The sequence below is a fragment of the Diceros bicornis genome, chromosome 29, assembly GCF_020826845.1.
Source record: "Diceros bicornis minor isolate mBicDic1 chromosome 29, mDicBic1.mat.cur, whole genome shotgun sequence".
In the NCBI taxonomy this organism is placed as follows: Eukaryota; Metazoa; Chordata; class Mammalia; order Perissodactyla; family Rhinocerotidae; genus Diceros; species Diceros bicornis.
Window position 1 is genome coordinate 21,558,874 of NC_080768.1, and position 19,357 is coordinate 21,578,230.

At 35.6% G+C, this 19,357-nt stretch overlaps 1 protein-coding gene across 1 annotated transcript in view; it reads right to left on the reverse strand.

Annotated features, from left to right (window-relative positions):
- The window catches only part of ZDHHC2 (zinc finger DHHC-type palmitoyltransferase 2), a 65,915-nt gene that overhangs the window by 10,451 nt on the left and 36,107 nt on the right, over positions 1-19,357 (reverse strand). Inside the window, exons 5-10 of the mRNA XM_058525092.1 lie at positions 17,295-17,364; positions 16,820-16,852; positions 9,443-9,563; positions 7,157-7,289; positions 1,435-1,561; positions 1,044-1,136 (exon numbers count right to left, since the gene is read on the reverse strand). Of these exons, the coding sequence (XP_058381075.1) occupies positions 1,044-1,136; positions 1,435-1,561; positions 7,157-7,289; positions 9,443-9,563; positions 16,820-16,852; positions 17,295-17,364 (577 nt within the window). The remainder of the gene's footprint in view (positions 1-1,043; positions 1,137-1,434; positions 1,562-7,156; positions 7,290-9,442; positions 9,564-16,819; positions 16,853-17,294; positions 17,365-19,357) is intronic.

Consider the following 19,357-nt stretch of genomic DNA (forward strand, 5'->3'; position numbering starts at 1 on the left):
AGGGTGGCAAACAGGTTTCATCTTACGACAATTTAAAATGATTTTGGAATGGCTGCCAGGATCACTGCCTTGAGAAGGATTCTCGGGTCACACCAGGCTCCACAGGAGAAAGTACTGTGATCAATAAGAAATATGCACTAGACAGGAAGGGTGTAGAGAAAGGTGCTGTGTACATTCCAGCAACTAAGAGAATTTCTAAAATTTAACTAAGAATGATATTATGCTTATGCTTTTGTATTGGCTTTCATTTAAAAATTAGAGGATGGTCATATCCAAATAAATCTGTCTTAAAGATGTAAAAAATTAGTGTTTCAAACTTAAAAATTCATATATAGCATTTAAAAAGTTTAAGTAGTTTTGCCTTTGGCCAGTTGGTAGCACCATCAGAATCAAATTTCAGGTCTTCCTCAAATTTTTGATCCACTGGAATCAAAATAGACTTAAAGCAGGGGCAAAGATCTCCAGACAATGAATTTCCAAGACCCTTTCCCTTCTCTCTCCACACAACTGGCTCAGGTAATGCTTAGAGGTCTTTAAAGAGTATCAAGAATATGGTGCACATTGCTAATGGAACTGTCAAGCAGGTGTCTGGGGTTCCATTTGATCTCCAAAGCCCTGATCCAGGAAAGTTTTTCTGGTCTCTTTATAACAGTTACCACAGAGAGGAAGGACCCAGAGTGTCAGAGGGAGAGTCTACCCTGTCTGCTTGCTTGGTCACTAGGGGAGCTAATCTGGACTTACACTTTTTTCTTTTAAGCACTACATTTTAAAATTCATAATATATTTCAGTCAAGCAAAATGTATAGAGAACTAACACCTGTCTACCCACCACCCAGATCATTAGCAGAATTTTACAAGTATAATTGAAGCTCCTATGTACCCCTCCCCAATTATACTTTCCTCCCTTCCTCATTCCAAGTAGAAATCACTGTACAAATTATCTTATGTTCTTAAATATTTTTCAAAGGAACATATAACCAAAGGACACAAGAGAATAAAATATATTATTTGAAAGTAAAATATAAAAAAAAATACGAGATTACTTTTTAGATGTTGAATTCAATCCTGCAGGAGTAGATGGTTGTTCTGGATCCTGGTTAACAAGGCAAGTTGGAAAGGAACAGCCATCACCTAGACTATAATTAGAATAAAAAGTTACAATTGAGCAGTAAAAAAGACAATAGAGTGAAACTCTGTCACAGTGCTGAGGTCTGTGAGCAGAAGATAGTTACATTATGGACAGAATATGTATATCAGACATCTGGCTTCAATACAGGATGTTTATAGAGATGAGTCAACTTATTTCCACACTGATACAACAGTGAATCATAAAATAATACTTTAAAAAATAGGAGTTCCTATGCAAAATTATAGAGTTCTTTTGTTGGGTTACTTCCATTAGTTTAAAACGTGAAAATTTTCACAACAAAGTACCTTGAAAAAATGGGTAGCAACCAGTACCTCTTCTCATCACCAAAAACTTGTCGCATGTTTTTACCGAAACCCAAGCTGAAGCCATTCTTATCTGTTCCGTATCGAAATACTGGACTTCTAAATGCCTCTACAAAAGATGGCAGAGCAATCATGTGAGTAAAGAACATATCAATCTAGTAACCCCTATATTTAGAAATGATTGAATTAAATGAGGAAACTCTGAAAATCAGTGGCTAGCCTCCTGTGAGTACTTATGCACCTTTCCACAGCCCTGCAATATAGATTGCCTATTCTGTTTTAACATAATCATAAGATATAATTATATCTATTTTAATTTTTAAGTAACCCTTTCATTATTACAGCAGCACACGTGCATTGTAGACTATTAGAAAATACAAATAAGCAAATAAATTAAAAGTTTACATCGTCTAGATCTTTATTAGATAGATGGATGACTGGATGGATATGGATATAGATAGATACAGATCTATACAGTTTTTTTTAACCAAAGTAAGACTGTATTTAAACATTCTACAACCTGCTTTTTTCAGTCCATAAAGCACATTTTCCAATTTCATTAAAATTTTATCTCATCCAATCATAAATTTTTTCCAGCTGACCAAAAATGTACTTGACAGCTGTTTTGTACAAACCAGGATCCAACGCAGAACCATACATTGTATCTGGTTATGCCTACTTTGCATATGAATGTTGAGGTTCAGAGAGCCTGTGGTACTTGCCCAAGATGACACAAAAAGTAAATGACCTCGTTCAGTGGAACCTGTTCAGTTGAACCTTGTTCAGTTGAACCTGAACAAGGTCATCAGTACTCCTTCCATTATACTACATTTTATTCTTAAATAATGCTGGGATGCAAAATCTAAAATTTTATCTTTGGAATATGAACAAACACTGAAGTATAATGATTTTTGTCCATCATTTAAAAAAAATCTAACTAGCAGAGTCAAGATATTATGAAAAATGTGGCAATTTCCAAGATCCTTAGAATTTGTCACCCTAGGTTATATAGCTTTTTATAAAACATTTTTATAATTATAGGACTATATTGTCCAGAAGAAGTTGTTTCAGTGTTACAAGTGAAATCTAGAGGTTTCTAGAAGTTAAAAGCTTCTAGAAACAATTCACTTACTTTTGAAGAATTATAATTTAATTGCTCAATATATAATTGAAATAAGATACTTGGTTTAGAAATTATTTTACTATACCAATATTTTTACCCTAACAATATTGCTGTAATAAGATTTCACTTGAATATTAAAAATTAACATTCATTGACTATATACCACAATTAATCTTCACTTACTATTATAATAATAGAATCTCATAGCTTGAAGTGTCCTTTGAGATCACAAGGATTTATAAGTCCTGGTTGCATTCCCAAACTCCTATTCCTAGTCTAGAAGACTCAACTTAATCCCTGCTTACTTCTCAAACTTCATGGTATATTTTTCGTTCTTTAGCTGTCTATGCTCCAGCCACACGGATAGTTTCTCAAACATCTCTAGGTCTCTTCCTGTAGGGCTTTTTTTTTTTTTTTTTTATTGAGGTGAAATTCACAGAGCATAAAATTAGCCATTTCCAAGTGAAGAATTCAGTGGCAGTTAGTACATTCAGTTTTGTGCAACTACCACCTACATCAAGTTCCAAAATATTTTCATCACCCTAAAAGAAACCCTATACTCATTAAGCAGTCACTCTCCATTCCCCCTTCTCCCCATCCCCTGGAAACCACCCATATGCTTCCTTTCTCTACGGATTTACCTATTCCAAATAGTTCATATAAATGTTATTATATAATACGTAACCTTTTATATTTGGCTTCTTTTACTTAACTTGTTTTTGAGGTTCAAACATGTTGTAGCATATATCAGTACTTTTATTTCTTTTTATGGCTGAATAATATTCCATTTTATAGATATACCATATTTTCTCTATCCATTCATCCTTTGACAGGCATTTGGGTTGTTTCTACTTTTTGGCTATTGTGACTAGTGCTGCCACGAACATAGAGGTACAAGTATTTGTTGAGTCCTTGTTTTCAATTCTTTGGGGTCTATACCTAGGAGTGGAATTGCTGGGTCATATGTTAATTCTATATTTAACTTTTTGAGGAATTGCCAAACTGTTTTCACAGTGGCTGCACCATTTTATATTCCCACCAGCAACGTGTGAGGGTTCCAATTTCTCCACATCCTTACCAATACTTGTTTTTTTTTTTTTTTTTTTTTTTTTTTTTTTTGTGAGGAGATCAGCCCTGAGCTAACATCCGCCAATCCTCCTCTTTTTTCTTTTTTTCTTTTCTCTTTTTTCTCTTTTTTTTTTTTTTTTTTTTTTTTTTTTTTTGCTGAGGAAGATCGCCCTGGGCTAACATCTGTGCCTATCTTCCTCCACTTTATATGGGACGCTGCCACAGCATGGCTTACCAAGCAGTGCGTCGGTGCGCGCCCGGGATCCGAACCAGCGAACCCCAGGCTGCCGCAGCGAAGTGCGCGCACTTAACCACTTGCGCCACCGGGCCGGCCCCCTTGTTTTGTTTTTTTGATTACAGACATCCTAGTGGATGTGAAGGGGTACCTCACTGAGGTTTTGATTTGTATTTCCCAAAATGACTAATGATGTTGAGCATGTTTCTGCATGCTTGTTGGCCATTTGTACATTTTCTTTGAAGAAATGTCTATTTAAATGTCTTTTCAGATCCCTGGCCAATTTTTAAATTGGGCTGTTTGCCTTTTTGTTGTTGAGTTGTAAGATTTATTTGTATATTCTGGATACTAGGCCCTTAACAAATATATGATTTGTTATATATATATGAGAATATATGAGAATTTATTCTCATTCTGTAGGTCATCTTTTTACTTTTTTTGAGAATGTCCTTTAATGTACAAGTGTTTTTAATTTTGATAGTGTCCAATTTATCTATTTTTTCTTTTGTTGCTTATGCTTTTGGTGTTATAGCTAAGAATTCATTGCCATATTCAAGGTCTTGAAAATTTATCCCAATGTTTCCTTGTAAGAGTAGACCATTTTGAGATCATTTTTGTATATGGTGTGCAGTAGGGGTCCAATTTCATTCTTTTGCATGTGGATAGCCAGTTGTCCCAGCACCATTTGTTATGGTTACTATTCTTTCCCCATTGAATGGTCTTGGTACCCTTGTAGAAAATCAATTGACCAAAGACGTATAAGTTTATTTCTGGACTCTCAATTCTATTCCATTGGTCTATACCTCTATCCTTATGCCAGTACCACACTGTTTTGATCACTGTAGATTTGTAGCAAGTTTTGAAAACAGGAAGAACTTTTTTATTTTTTAGTGGATATTGTTATCACTATTTGGGGCGCCTTGAAATTTCATATGAATTTGAGAATCAGCTTTTAGGTCACTGAAATTGTCATAGGGATTGTACTAAACCTGTAAATCACCTTGGGTAGTTTTGCCATCTTATCAATATTAAGTCTTCTAGTCCACGAACAGGGGAAGTCTTACCATTTACTTAAGCCTCTAATTTCCTTCAGCAATGCCTTGCAGTGTCAGTGCACTAGGGTTGCATCTCCTTGGTTAAATTTATTCCTAGGTATTTTATTTGGATGCTTTTGTAAATGGAATTGTTTTCTTAATTTCCTTTTTTGGTGGTTCACTGTTAAAGTATAGACCTACAACTAATTTTTTGCATATTGATCTTGTGTCATGTAACTTTGCAGACTTTGTTTATTAGCTCTAATAGTTTTTCTTGCGGATATTTTAAGGTTTTCTATATATAAGATCATGTCATCTGCAAAAAAGGATAGTTTTACTTCTTCCTTTCCAATATGGATGCCTTTATTTCTTTTTCTTGACTAATTTCTCTGGCTAGAATTTCCAGTACAGTGTTGAAGAGCAGTAGTGAAAGGGGGCATCCTTGTTTTGTTCCTGATCTTAGGGGGAAGGTTTTTGTTTTTCACCATTGAGTATCATATTAGCTGTGGATTTCTCATACAGCCCTTTATCAGGCTGAGGAAGTTCCCTTCTATTCCTAGCTTGTTAAGTGTTTTTATCACGAAAGGGTATATTTTGTCAAATAGTTTTTCTGTATCAGTTGAGATGATTATGTGTTTTTTTTTCTTCATTCTATTAATGTGGTATATTAACTATTGATTGATTTTTGTATACTGAACCACCTTTGCATTCCTGGGAGAAATCCTACTTGGTCATAGTATATAATCCTTTTAATATGCTGCTGGATTTGACTTGCTGGTATTTTACTGACGATTTTTGGCATCTATATTCATAAGGGATATTGGTCGGTAGTTTTCTTTTCTTGTGATGTCTTTGTCTGGCTTTGGTATTAGGACAATGCTGGCCTCATAGGATGAGTTAGAAAGTGTTTCCTTCTCTTCTAATTTTTGGCAGAGTTTGAGAAGAACTGGTGTTAATTCTTCTTAAGTGTTTGGTAGAATTCACCAGTGAAGCCATCTGGTCCTGGGCTTTTGTCGGAAGGTTTCTGATTATTGATTCAATCTCCTTACTTATTATAGGTCTATTCAGGTTTTTTACTTCTTCTTGAGTTGGATTGGTGGTTTCTGTGTTTCTAGGAATTTGTCCATTTCATCTAGGTTACCTAACTTTTTGATGTACAATTGTTCACGGTATTCTCGTATAACCCTTTTTATTTCTGTAAAATCGCTGGTCATGCCCTCACTTTCATTTCTGATTTTCATGATTTGATTCTTCTCTCTTTTTTTCTTTCTAGCTAAAGGCTTGTCCAATTTGTTGATATTTTCAAAGAATCAATTATTGATTTCATTGATCTATTTTTAAAATTTTCTATTTCCATTATCTCCTCTCTAATCTTTATTTCCAAACTTTTCTGGTTTGGGATTTACTTTGCTCTTCTTTTTGTAGTTCCTTAAGGTGTAAAGTTATTGATTTGAGATATTTATTCCTTTTTATGTAAGCATTTATAGCCATACATTTCCCACTAAGCACTGCTTTTGCTGCATCTCATCTCTGTAGGGCCCTTTTTTTTTTTTTTATAATTTTATTTATTTATTTATTTCTCCCCCCAAAGCCCCAGTAGATAGCTGTATGTCATAGCTGCACATCCTTCTAGTTGCTGTATGTGGGACACGGCCTCAGCACGGCCGGAGAAGCGGTGCATCGGTGCCCACCCGGGATCCGAACCCGGGCCGCCAGTAGCGGAGCACACGCACTTAACCGCTAAGCCATGGGGCCGGCCCTCTGTAGGGCTTTTGAACATACTATTTTCTCTGCCTGAGATGTTCTGGCTCTTTCCATGACTGACTTCTTAGGTCAAATACTTTTTGTTTTGGTAAGCTCTTCCCCGACCATTTTATCAAAATAAGTTCCCTTCTACCATCCCCAGCCCTTGATTGATACCTCAGCATCCTGTCTGTTTCCTTTAAAGCACTTTGTGTTTTGTAATTACTTTTATGTTTGGTTATTGATTTTCTGTGCCCTTCACTAGCCTATTTTTCCCTTGCTCACCACCGTATATACACAATGCTTTACACACAACGGACAGTCAATAAATATACGGAATGAGTGAATCTGTATGTGTCTAAGTCACATCCCACAAAACAGTACGGGAAATAATGATTTTCGGCAGTTCAGGACAGGTTGGCATTTTATCATATGGCAACTTTTGATAAATATCTACTTATGTACTTAAAGTTCTGTTAACTACAATAATTGCATACTCACCTAATGTAGATTTATTTTTGCTGACTAGCCAACAATGATAGCCAAACAGAGAAGACAAGCTGACAGAAAACATAGCTGCAGCAAAGAATAAAAACATAATATGGAACTTGGCTTGAGTATCAGGTAGGCCATTCTATAAAGAAAGGAAGAAAATAAAATGTTTTGTCAAAGGGATAAGTATTCCCTACTTTTATAAGTACGTAAGATTTTTTTTTTTTGCTTTAATTTTTTTAAAAATTTAGATATGGAGAAAGATACAGGGCTTTATGTAAAAACTTTGAGGAAAAAATATGTATCATCATTAAAATAAATGTTTACTGGAATATGAAGATATATATGGAAAAGATTAAAATTTGGAATATTTATTTTGTTTTGCATAACTGAATCACAGAAAAATTATGGTAGTATGTGGGCAAACTATAACAGTAGGAAGCAAAACTATAAAATATAGGTTTTATTTTACTTCCTGAAAATATTTTGTTAACATGTGATGGATTTTTAAATGTTTAAATAGTTTTGTTATAACGCCTGAAAATGAAGGGTAATTGGCACAATTTGGCTACTATTCTCATTGATGTTTTACATTACTACAAACGGCAGCATCAACTCAAGAACACATACAACAACACATCCACAATAATGGTTCAAGCTATTTTAAATAATAGCATCACAGAAAAGATCAACGCTAGTGTATAACACCTGTCTAAAATGAACCTTACAACATCTGTGGACTGAAACAGGCCATCTCAAAGCAAAACCAGTTTGACTCTCATTGTTTGTATTGTCCAAGGAGACCCAGACTCACTCTAGAATGGCAGGCTTGGGGCTATGGACACTTAATGGTGCACCAGAGCTACTAGGAGGTGTCCCCTTCTGATAGAAGGTCAGACTGTTTCAATATGCTGTAGTATCTGTCAGATTGACATCAGTCACAAGATCTCACTGATAGCTTTTGACAGCAAAGTCCTCACAGTAGAAACTCTGGTCATTTCTTTACAAATACATTTGTAGTTTGGAACTAAAACCATCCACGGGGATGAGGAGCAGTGACGTAACATTCTCTCAGACATTCTTTAAGGATCATTCTGCAAGCTGGACACTGGAAGTCTCCTTGAATGCTAGGGGCATGCCCAGACACCTGTGTGTTCCTTGTGTTTAGCAATGGTAGGCATTCAATAAATCTTTAGTCTTGAATGTGGTTCAAATCTCACATAAATGATTGAGCAATTCAGAAAGTCTTACCCTAATAAAGGACAATTTAATGAAAATAATAAAGCAATCCTGGTGGAGGAGAACTGTTTTTCACCATCGTTTGGTGTTCACAAGATGTATCTTTGGATATTTAAAATAATTTTAATTTTGTTTTGCTTACATTTAAAATATACAGTGCAGAAAACAAATGAGTTGCCTAAAGCCTATACCTAATAACAATTCAGGACATTATAGATATAATAGTTTAAAAAATAATTTTTTACACATAAAGAAAACACTTCTAAATACTGAAAAAAATCTTACACAGTCAATTCTCGTTATTCGCAGTGGGTACATTCTATAAAGTTGTCATGAACGCTGAATTTGTGAATACTGAACGATTGCTCCTAGCAAAATACAGCGTTAGGTTTCTGCAAGCCTGGGGTCACAATATTTTCATCACCTGATCAATACATAACCTTGTTTTATGTGTGTTTCTGATTAAAAACACCTTATTGATACCTTAGTTAATATATATTGTCGATTCATTAACACAGAACTCACGGCCAACAGCACCATCTCATGCCTGAAAGAAGCTTATCTAACACACGTATTTTCTCCAGAAGGCACATCACAGTCTTCTTTTGCTTGGAAACACCAGAGAGCACTTCAGCACTATGCATTTCCAACAGTGAACCAACAAAAAGCACAAAAATGCAAAAAAACGTGGCACTAAAAAGATTGAAAAGCACACTTGTTTACAGTTTGAGAGTTCAAACAAGAAGGCAGAATGTCGCCTTGTTTGATCTCAACTGCGAATGTGCACATGGGGCGACTCAAACTCTTCCCACTCAGTGTCTGTCTACAAATGACCACAAATGCTCAACGAGTATTGACTTTGGTGTTACAAATAAATGTCAGCAAGTAGGTGAATTCACAATACAGAATCTGCGAATAATGAGGACTGACCCATTATATTTGATTAAATATATAAATAGCTCTATTCTATAAAATTAGTGTCTGAAATAATTTACTACTGAAAGTCTCTATATATATCTTTGTATACCAAAAAAGGTCACCAAGGTAATGACTTACTGTCCAAAATTTGATAAAATACTGTAAATCTGTAGCAGCAATAAAAACGCAGTACAGCAGGGAATAAGCCAAGAAAAGGAGGAAAAATTTATAATTTGAAAATCCAACACAATTGTTCACCCTGTTAATAAAACAAAAACAACATTTTCAATGAGTTTTACATTTTCACCCTAGGTATACATATGTTCAACCTTAACACAGTGGTTTCCTATCATTTAAAACTTATTGGCATTTCTTTAAGTATAACTCATAAGATTTCCTTACACATACAGACATTAAAAAATCCATTTCACTAAAAAGGAATTTCTGTGTTTAAATTTTTAAAAGTTGATATGTAATACTGCTTTAATCAATCATGAACCACACAACTATATTTCATGTCCAGTTATACAAAGAAGCACATGCCTAAAAGCATAGAGCTTGGAGAAACCTAATAAAGTCAGGCGGATAAGAGGAATTTACTAAATTCTTTCTCTATGTTACCCGTGGGTTTGATTTCTAACTATGATTAAGTCATTTAAAATCTTTCCAGTTTTTCCAAATGGGACGAAATATCTTCACAAACTACTTACATGCCGTCATCATGCCACTGAAGCAAGCAGATTATCAAAGTACATTAAATGGGAAGTTTAAGAAAAGAAATAGGACTGGGAGCCAGACAGCCAGGTCGTAATGCACATTGGACACAGATAATTACGTGGCCCTGGACAAAGTGAAATAGTCTATAAGAATTTCATTTTCCTTATCTGTGAAATAAGCATTCTGAGATCCTTTCTGAGAGCCAGCTCTATATTCTATAATTCCAAATACGGAGATTTAGAATTCTCAGTTCTTACTCTAAAATCATTATATTTGGAGGAGGGGGCAAGAATTCAAACTATTATATCAATAAACATAAATACAAATATAACTCATACTTTATAGTCACTTTTTTCTATCAAAGTTTTTTTTTTCCTTTCACAAAGACAAGGGAATTCCTGGATGATCTTGTGTATATGTGACACAGCACCTGAGGGGAATTAGCTGATATCTTCACTGGTTGAATTGACTTTGTTAACCAGTATAACAAACCTACTGCACAGAACATACACATACTGTTTCCTCTCCTCAAATGCCTTTGTTCCTACTCTAATGTTGGTAAAATAATCTCAGTCTCCACTGATTTTGCTAATAAATGGAAACACTTTTCTTTCTAGATGGTTAAAGTGAAACTATGTTCATATGAAAAATGTTTACTCAATTATACAAGATGAATACGTTGACTCCATTATACAAGATGAATACGTTCTAGAGATCTGCTGTACAACATTGTGCCTATTGTTCACAATACTTTATCGTGCACTTAAAAATTTAAGAGGATAGATCTTATGTAAATGTTCTTATAATAAAAAAAACACATTTTTAAAATTAAAAAAATAAAAAAGGTAAAACATTTACCTGGCTTATGAATAAACCATAAATTTGAAAAAAAAAAAAGGAAGAAAAATGTTTATATCTTCTACCTTGAAAAATATAAGGTGAAGGGAACAGCATTAGATTTAGTAATTTTGGAACTTAAGGGTATTGTATATGGAAAATAAATTCATAAAGAAGGAAATATTGCAGGTGCAACTGTAAGAAAACAGTTATATTTGCAGCTCTAGAGATTCCAGTGTGAGTACAAACCAATTACTGATATTGCCTTTTATGACATCTGAATGACAAACGGCGAGAAATAATACTGCAAACAGTTCCATACAAGCCTAGTCTAATTGTATTCTGTCTCAGAAGGATACAGGAGATTCCCTTCACTTACTTGAGTTGGTTTCAAGAGGAGAGAATGGGTGGACAAAGGCTGGGATACTGTAAGACTTGGGACTTTGTGGGTGAAGACAATGACTCTTTTGTGGACTAGGGGAAAATGAGAAGGGAGAGGAAAGATTGTTTCTCTTCCTACAGGAATGTAAGAAGCAGTTTTTGTATCAAATGATAAATAGCATTTTTATAGAAAGTAAAATGATTTTGATCATAGGTTTTATAACATCTAATTTAGCTTACTTTAACTTCTACTTAGGAACACGGTGTAATTTGCCATGTCAGAGCCAGGAAACACAGGAGAAAGTCAGTAAATAAAGACCAAGTATTTTAGAATTTGATATATAGACTTTATACTTGAAGAAATATAGTAATAATATTTATTTTTAATAATACCTTACTCTCTTCATAACAGACAGCTTTTGGTTACACGTTTTAACTGCCTACTGCTTTGTAGACTCAATTTGAAAAGGAAGAGGACGTATTCTGTGTCTGAATGATTTTATATGGAGAAACAAAACACATTCTAGGTAAATATCCCTTATCTGTTGTTTAAATTCCATGTAAACAGCTGTTGCCTCTGTTTCAGGGAAGTGCTTCTGCTTCTAAATTGGAAAAAGAACATATTATGGAAAGAAAATTGGAAACAACGTGGCCTTCTAAGTCCAAAAAACTTGCAGTGCGACTTGGAGCCCAGTCTTTAACTATCTATGCCTCACTTTCCTCCTCTTTAAAATGGGACAAATAATTTCCACTAATTTCTGTCATTGTTATAAGCATTACAGATTTTGCATATAAGTCTCTAGTACATTATAGGCAATCAATAAATTGAAGCTAAAATTATTGAATTAGTGTTACCTAACCTTTGGCAAGCAATGTCTAAGTATATTATTAACATAATTATTTAATAAATGAAAATTTTATATTAAAAGAAAAAATGCAAAAAAAAAAAAAAAAAGAAAAAATGCTTCTCTGATAGGAAACCCAATAAAGCAAATACTACAGGATCTCTATTTATTTAAAACAGTGTGAGGTGATCCTCTACGCACTGATGGTAATCTTAACTGGCCACAACAGATATCCTGAAGTCGCTAACAGACAGGCACTGTTTTCTCGTTTTTAAAATGCTCAAAGTTGACAGATACTGAATTTCAAAATCATACAAGACCTGTATAGAAAGGTTGCCCCACAGTTTGGGAACATCCTAAAGGTCTTTTAATAAGTGACTTCTATATTCACTTTATTTACAGCCATTTATAATGGCTATAAAAAAGATTTTTTTATACATTGATATGGGAAATTTTCCAGGATACATTAAGTGAAGGGGAAAAAAAGGGGCAAAGATTCAGTCCATAATGGAACCACTTGTGTTAAAAAAATGTGTAAAAAATTTTCTGTGTGTATAAAAATAATTTCACACACATACACATACACATTTATATCTGAAAAGTACACAGAACACTTAGCAACACTGATTCCCTGTTAAGAGGGGAAGAAGGCGGGTAGCTAGGAAGAGCACTTGCATTTTTTTAATTTTTAAATTTAGAACCACAAGTATGTGTTATCTATAAATTTTTTAACTTAAAATTTTAATTTGAAATTTAAAATAAATAAGTAAAATGGCCGCTCCATTCAGCTGGCACCCGGTGAATATTAGGCCCTTGGCACCAAACCCTTCACAAACTGACCGGCTACTGCTTTCTGCAAGGGAGTGTCCAGAGCTGAGATGGGGCTGGGACAGCGGCTGTGGCAGGGAAAACGGTAGTGCAGAGAAGCAATAGCACAGAAGTTGAAAGGTACGGCAGTCAGTTCATTCACCTTCTTCCACACCGCCACAAACGGTGAGATGACAACAGGCGGTATATAGGTATGCAACCTAAATCTCTAGAGTGTTGCATCTGTTCCCCTTCACTTATTTCATAGGGTCTGCCAAAATTTGAAAGATTGTCAAATTATGCTATAAATTTCTTATAAAGTCAAATGAACTGCAGGTTTAGAAAGACTGCTAGCATTGTAAATTACTATTTTCTATTTTTATAACTTTGTGAGGATAGCAAGGGCATGCAAGCTTTGTAGGTACGTGCTAGCTTGGGATTAATCCTGATTGTTTCCACCTCTCCATTCCTTATCATCACAGTCTCTTACTACTTTAAGTTAGAAAAATCGGAGTCACCTCTATGCCCCTGATTTCTTTACTGCTCTGCTAAATTATACCTAGAATACACAGCTCCCCAGAAAGAAGGGTGTCTTACTATGGGTTCACCCCAAAGCAGACCCTGAGACAAGAACTTGGATACAGTTGAGGAAACAAGAAAGGGAGAAAACCCAATATAGCGTGTATTCTTGGCCCATCCTTCACTGGTTGAGGGTGGCCTCTGGAAGCATGACTGCCCTGGCACTTCTGGACTGCCCGGCTTACAAGCTGAACAAACCTCCCCAGGCAGAAGAGAGCCCTCAGGCAGAGAAGCAAAGAAACCACGGTGCCTGACGTGCGGGGCCGTCAGCGGGCAGGGGAGCTGTCCACCCAGGCGCAGTGATCTCACAGGGGATCATGGGGCTCTGGGTGGGGCACCGACAGCACGTGCTACAGGAAAGTCAACAGAGGAAGACACAGAAGATCAAGAAAACCTGTAATTTAAGATATTGGGGGGAAACTACCTGCTGAGAAAGGAACAGAATGAATGAAATGAATGAAAGAATGAGGCAAGCAAAAGAATCACTACAAATGAAAATTAATACAAAGGGAGGATATTTTTTGAGATCTTTCTTTGAGATGAATATTATTCTCACAGGAGTTAACTAGTCTTTTTTATTTATTTATTTATTTATTTATTTTTTTCCCCCAAAGCCCCAGTAGATAGTTGTATGTCATTGCTGCACATCCTTCTAGTTGCTGTATGTGGGACGCGGCCTCAGCATGGCCGGAGAAGCGGTGCGTCGGTGCGCGCCCGGGATCTGAACCTGGGGCGCCAGTATCGGAGCGCGAGCACTCAACCGCTAAGCCACGGGGCCGGCCCAGGAGTTAACTAGCCTTAACACTAAAGGAGAAAATCTAGGTGGAGAAAAGGAAGAGGCATCCTGGAGAGAGATATAGAATACTGTAAACCCGACATTCTTCTATTGTTTCCTGCAGCTAAGATAACCATTCCCCATAGATGTTACAACCTACACCTCGTGTAAATTTGTGGGCATGTCTATCTTTCTCTTGTGCCATCCCTGAAACAGATAAGGCTTGTAGAATTATCGTGCTTAATGTCCAAATCCAACCTGGCTGGCAACTTTAGCATGGCTATCACAGGTATGTGCAAAGTGAGATAAAAAATTATAGGGAAAAGTAGAAAAATCAACCTTCATAAGTTAATTAGATCTTTCAAATAATCCTCTATTAAGTTACCTAATTTCATAACTTATAAATATTTTTTAAAATATTAATGAATCCTAAGAAAAAAGAACAAAGCAGGAGGCATCACAATCCCTGACTTCAAAACATACTACAAAGCAATAGTAATCAAAACAGCATGGTACTGGGACAAAAACAGACACACAGATCAATGGAACAGAATTGAAAGCCCAGAAATAAAACCACACATATATGGACAGCTAATTTTCGACAAAGGTGCTAAGAACATACAATGGAGAAAGGAAAGTCTCTTCAATAAATGCTGTTGGGAAAACTGGACAGCCACATGCAAAAGAATGAAAGTGGACCATCTGCTATTGACATTCACAAAAATTAACTCAAAATGGATCAAAGACCTGAAGGTGAGACCTGAAACTATAAAACTCATAGAAGAAAATATAGGCAACACACTATTTGACATTGGTCATAAAGGAATCTTTTCGGATGACATGCCTACCCAGACTAGGAAACTAAAGAAAAAATAAACAAGTGGGACTTTATCAGAATAAAGAGCTTCTACAAGACAAACGAAACCAGAATCAAGATGAACAGACAACCCACCAGCAGGGAGAGAATATGTGCCAAACATACATCTGACAAGGGGTTGATCTCCATAATATATAAAGAACTCACAACTGAACAACAAAAAAACAAACAACCCGATCAAAAAATGGGCAGAGGAAATGAACAGACACTTCTCCAACGAAGATATACAGATGGCCAATATGCACATGAAAAGATGTTCAACATCACTAATCATCAGGGAAACGCAAATCAAAACAACACAAAGATATCACCTTACGCCGGTTAGAATGGCTATAATCACCAAGACAAAAAAACAACAAGTGTTGGAGAGGATGTGGAGAAACAGGAACCCTCATACACAGCTGGTGGGAATGCAAACTGGTGTAGCCTCTATGGAAAACGGTATGGAGATTCCTCAAAGAATTAAAAATAGAGATGCCCTATGACCCAGCCCTCCCACTACTGGGAATCTATCCAACGAACCTGAAATCAACAATCCAAAGAGGCTTATGCACCCCTATGTTCATTGCAGCACTATTCACCATAGCCAAGAAGTGGAAGCAACCCAAGTATCCCTCGACTGACGATTGGATTAAGAAAATGTGGTATATATAATACAATGGAATACTACTCAGCCATAAAAAAGACAAAATCATCCCATTTGCAACAAGATGGATGGGCCTGGAGGGTATTATGTAAGTGAAGTAAGCCAGAAGGAGAAAGACAAACACTGTATGATCTCACTCATATGTGGAATATAAACCAACACATGGACAGACAAAACTGTACTGTGGTTACCAGGGGCAAGGGGGATAGGGGGTGGGCACAAGGGGTGAAGGGAGTCATATATATGGTGATGGACAAACAAAAATGTACAACCCAAAATTTCACAATGTTAAAAACTATTAAAACATCAATAAAAAAAATATTAATGAATTTTAAGTGGAAACCCTTGTTTAATATGTGTGTATTTGCTATTCTACTCTTCAATGTCGTTTTATTTAAAGTAAATTGCTAGCGCCGGCCCTGTGGTACAAGCGGTTAAGTGCACGCTCTGCTGCAGCGGCCCGGGGTTCGCTGGCCCGGATCCCGGGCGCGCACCAACGCACCGCTTGTCAAGCCGTGCTGTGGCGCCGTCCCATATAAAGTGGAGGAAGATGGGCATGGATGTTAGCCCACGGCCAGTTTTCCTCAGCAAAAAGAGGAGGATTGGCAGATGTTAGCTCAGGGCCGATCTTCCTCACACACAAAAAATAAATAAATAAAGTAAATTGCTAAAGCTTTAGATGAATTAATTCTTTATTAGAAACTTCCAGTGAGGTATTGTATATAATTTATGTATACATTTTGGTGTAATTTCTGGGAAGCATTTTAGAATCTCTCTGCTTATGGATGTGCATACAAAGAAAACCATTTGTTCTGGAGCAAATATGAGAAATTAACTTTTATATTGTTAACCAACTGGTTTTAAAATTATTTCATAGAAATTCTCCTGAATAAAGGCTCTTTTGAGTGAATTAAACAAATATTAGAAACTAAATCTGAAAGGACCTCCTAGGTAAGCTAAGGCAAGATTTCATTTTTAAAAAGATTTAAATAGATAAATGATTCAATTTAAGTCATAACGGACAGAAATTTAAGTACAGAGCCGTACTCACCATGGGCAATGATGATCCATCTTCAAAATACATCTAAAAAAATAAACAAAAAGAAAACACACACCAAAACTTTACACCCCCATAAGATCTTAATCCCATTAAATTATAAAAAGGAAATATAAAACAGTTATTTCAAAAGAGTTGTGGCAAGTAAAATGTTGCAAAATTATTTTCTTATCTAAAAACTGAATAATAGCAAAAGTCCTCATCTAAAATAAACACTATAGCCAATTCTAGTTATGATATGATAATAGAACTTTAAATTTGAAATATACATGCTTTAAGATGCAAATCAAATAACTTATTTTCTAAAAACAATGCAAAGTGATTGTGCCAAATATATTTCCTAAATAAAGGTTGGAGAAGCATGAATAAAGAGAAAAGGAAATAACTTGGAAAAACAGTGAGAAAAGAAACATGTTAAATAAAAAGCCGATCAGCATGTAGACATTTTAGAAGTAGAACGTTTTCTTACTTATCACAGACGGAACAGTGATGGCAGCGATCTGGCTTTATAAGTTGGCATCTGTCACAATATCGGATTGCTAGGAACAAAAATCTCCACTTAGCCTTAAATTTAACAGTGAACCAAATATACAATTAATGGCTTTGATCATCTATCCCAATTTAAATTTTAAAAAGCATACTGAATTTAAATTTGGTTCAAATGAGATATTCGACTCCGTAAATACAAAAATGGAATGAGTCACCTACAGCCTCAGTTCTCTGGAGAGTTTTCCCAAGAACAGAGAATCTTTTGGGGAAGTTGTTCTAAAGCATTCTCAATTGCCAGTAGTTATAATAAGGCTCACAAAGGGCACAAATGTGTTCATTTCCAGCAAAATAAACAGAATGTCTCCCTCAATTAAATCAATTTATTTCCTGCACCCTGCCAGGAAACCAGGTAAGGATACAACCACATTTTAGAAATTTTATGGGAAACATAGTTTAGAAATTTGGGAATAAACTCCATTAGTTGCTTAAATTGGGAAAGAGCTCACATCTTCTCTGTTGGGTGAGATACAAGACTAGAAGAGAGGACTGGTACAAGTACTTCCAATAGAGAATTTTAATTCTTGTAACTGAAGTCCGGACCCTCTCTTCTCTAATACAGATATCAAAAACAATCACGGATGCCTGATCTGGAGATGCTATTTCAGTACACAGCATCTTACAGGATGCAGGCAGGCTACCAAAATCATAGGAAAGGAGTTATTAAGGGGGCAGTCCAGTAGGATCAGTAAAACCAAAGTAATGAATTTAAACTGTGGAAAAAATACTTGCAACTAATAATAACCAATGTTAGATTAGCTAACATTATAAATTCTGAAGAAGGAAACAGTTGCTATAAACTAAGAACAAAATGAGCTTTTTTTAGACAACAAGGCCTATGTGGAGTTGTTTTCAATACTGAAATAAGTTCTTAACATCCCCTTCCCACTTTCTTTCTTGGGGATTGCAGAGATGAATGGCATGGCTGCTCATCTCCTGAGGGAACAAGTCTCACAAGGACATTCAAGAGAAGCTATAAGGTATCGCTGGACCACGCAAAGTATTAAAGTGTAAGGTAGTTTGTCCAGAAGAAATATAATGTGAGCCCCGCGTGTACTTGCTCTAGGAGCCACATTAAAAGAAGTAAAAAGAAATAGGGGAAATTAATTTTAATAACATATTTTACTTTATCTAATACATCCAAAGTATTATTTCAACATGTAATCAATACAAAAATATTAATGACATATTTTACATATTTTTCAAACCATGTTTTTGAAACCTGTTATTATTCTACACTTACAGTCATATTTTGAGTGCTCAGTAGCCACAAGGGACTAATAGCTACCATAAAGGCAGCACACGTCTCAAGTCACAAAATCTCCAGGTGAATTTTGGTAGACAAGGCTAGGTTCTTTCCAGATGGTGATTATCAAATCAGAGTGGGCAAGAACTCACAGGAAATCAAAACAACACAGAAATAAGTTTTTTGTTTTTAGTCTTTCATAAACAGAAATTTAGTCTTTTAATAATAAACACTCTGGGTGCCATATTACGTTCAACTAAAATCATCCCACTGTAATTTAAAATGAACATCTGATTATCATTTAAAAACTCCTAACAGTCAAGGGGGGAGTTTTATTTTAACTATCTTGCTTGAATGTTTTCAGAATTTATTCCTATATTACTTATGTAATTTAAAACCTTTATGGCAAATGTTGAAAAGAAACATTATCAACATCTATGTGCAAAACAATAAACTAATTACATCACCTCTAATTGTTACCTTCCTAGTCAAAATCTACAAAAAATGTTGTAGGAAAGGATCGAGGGCAAGAGAGAACTAAAAAATAAATAGTCCTAATTAATAAAAATAAAAATAAGTAATAACATAACGAAGTTTGGAGAGCCCTGTAAGAAAGCAGAAGATGGGTGGATCAGAAGATAGCACAGGAGAAAGAGACGCGAGAGGAGCAGTCTTCTTAATACCCTACCTTCCCACACCCCACACCCAAGTCTGTATATGGTTGAATTTGTTCTCTGACA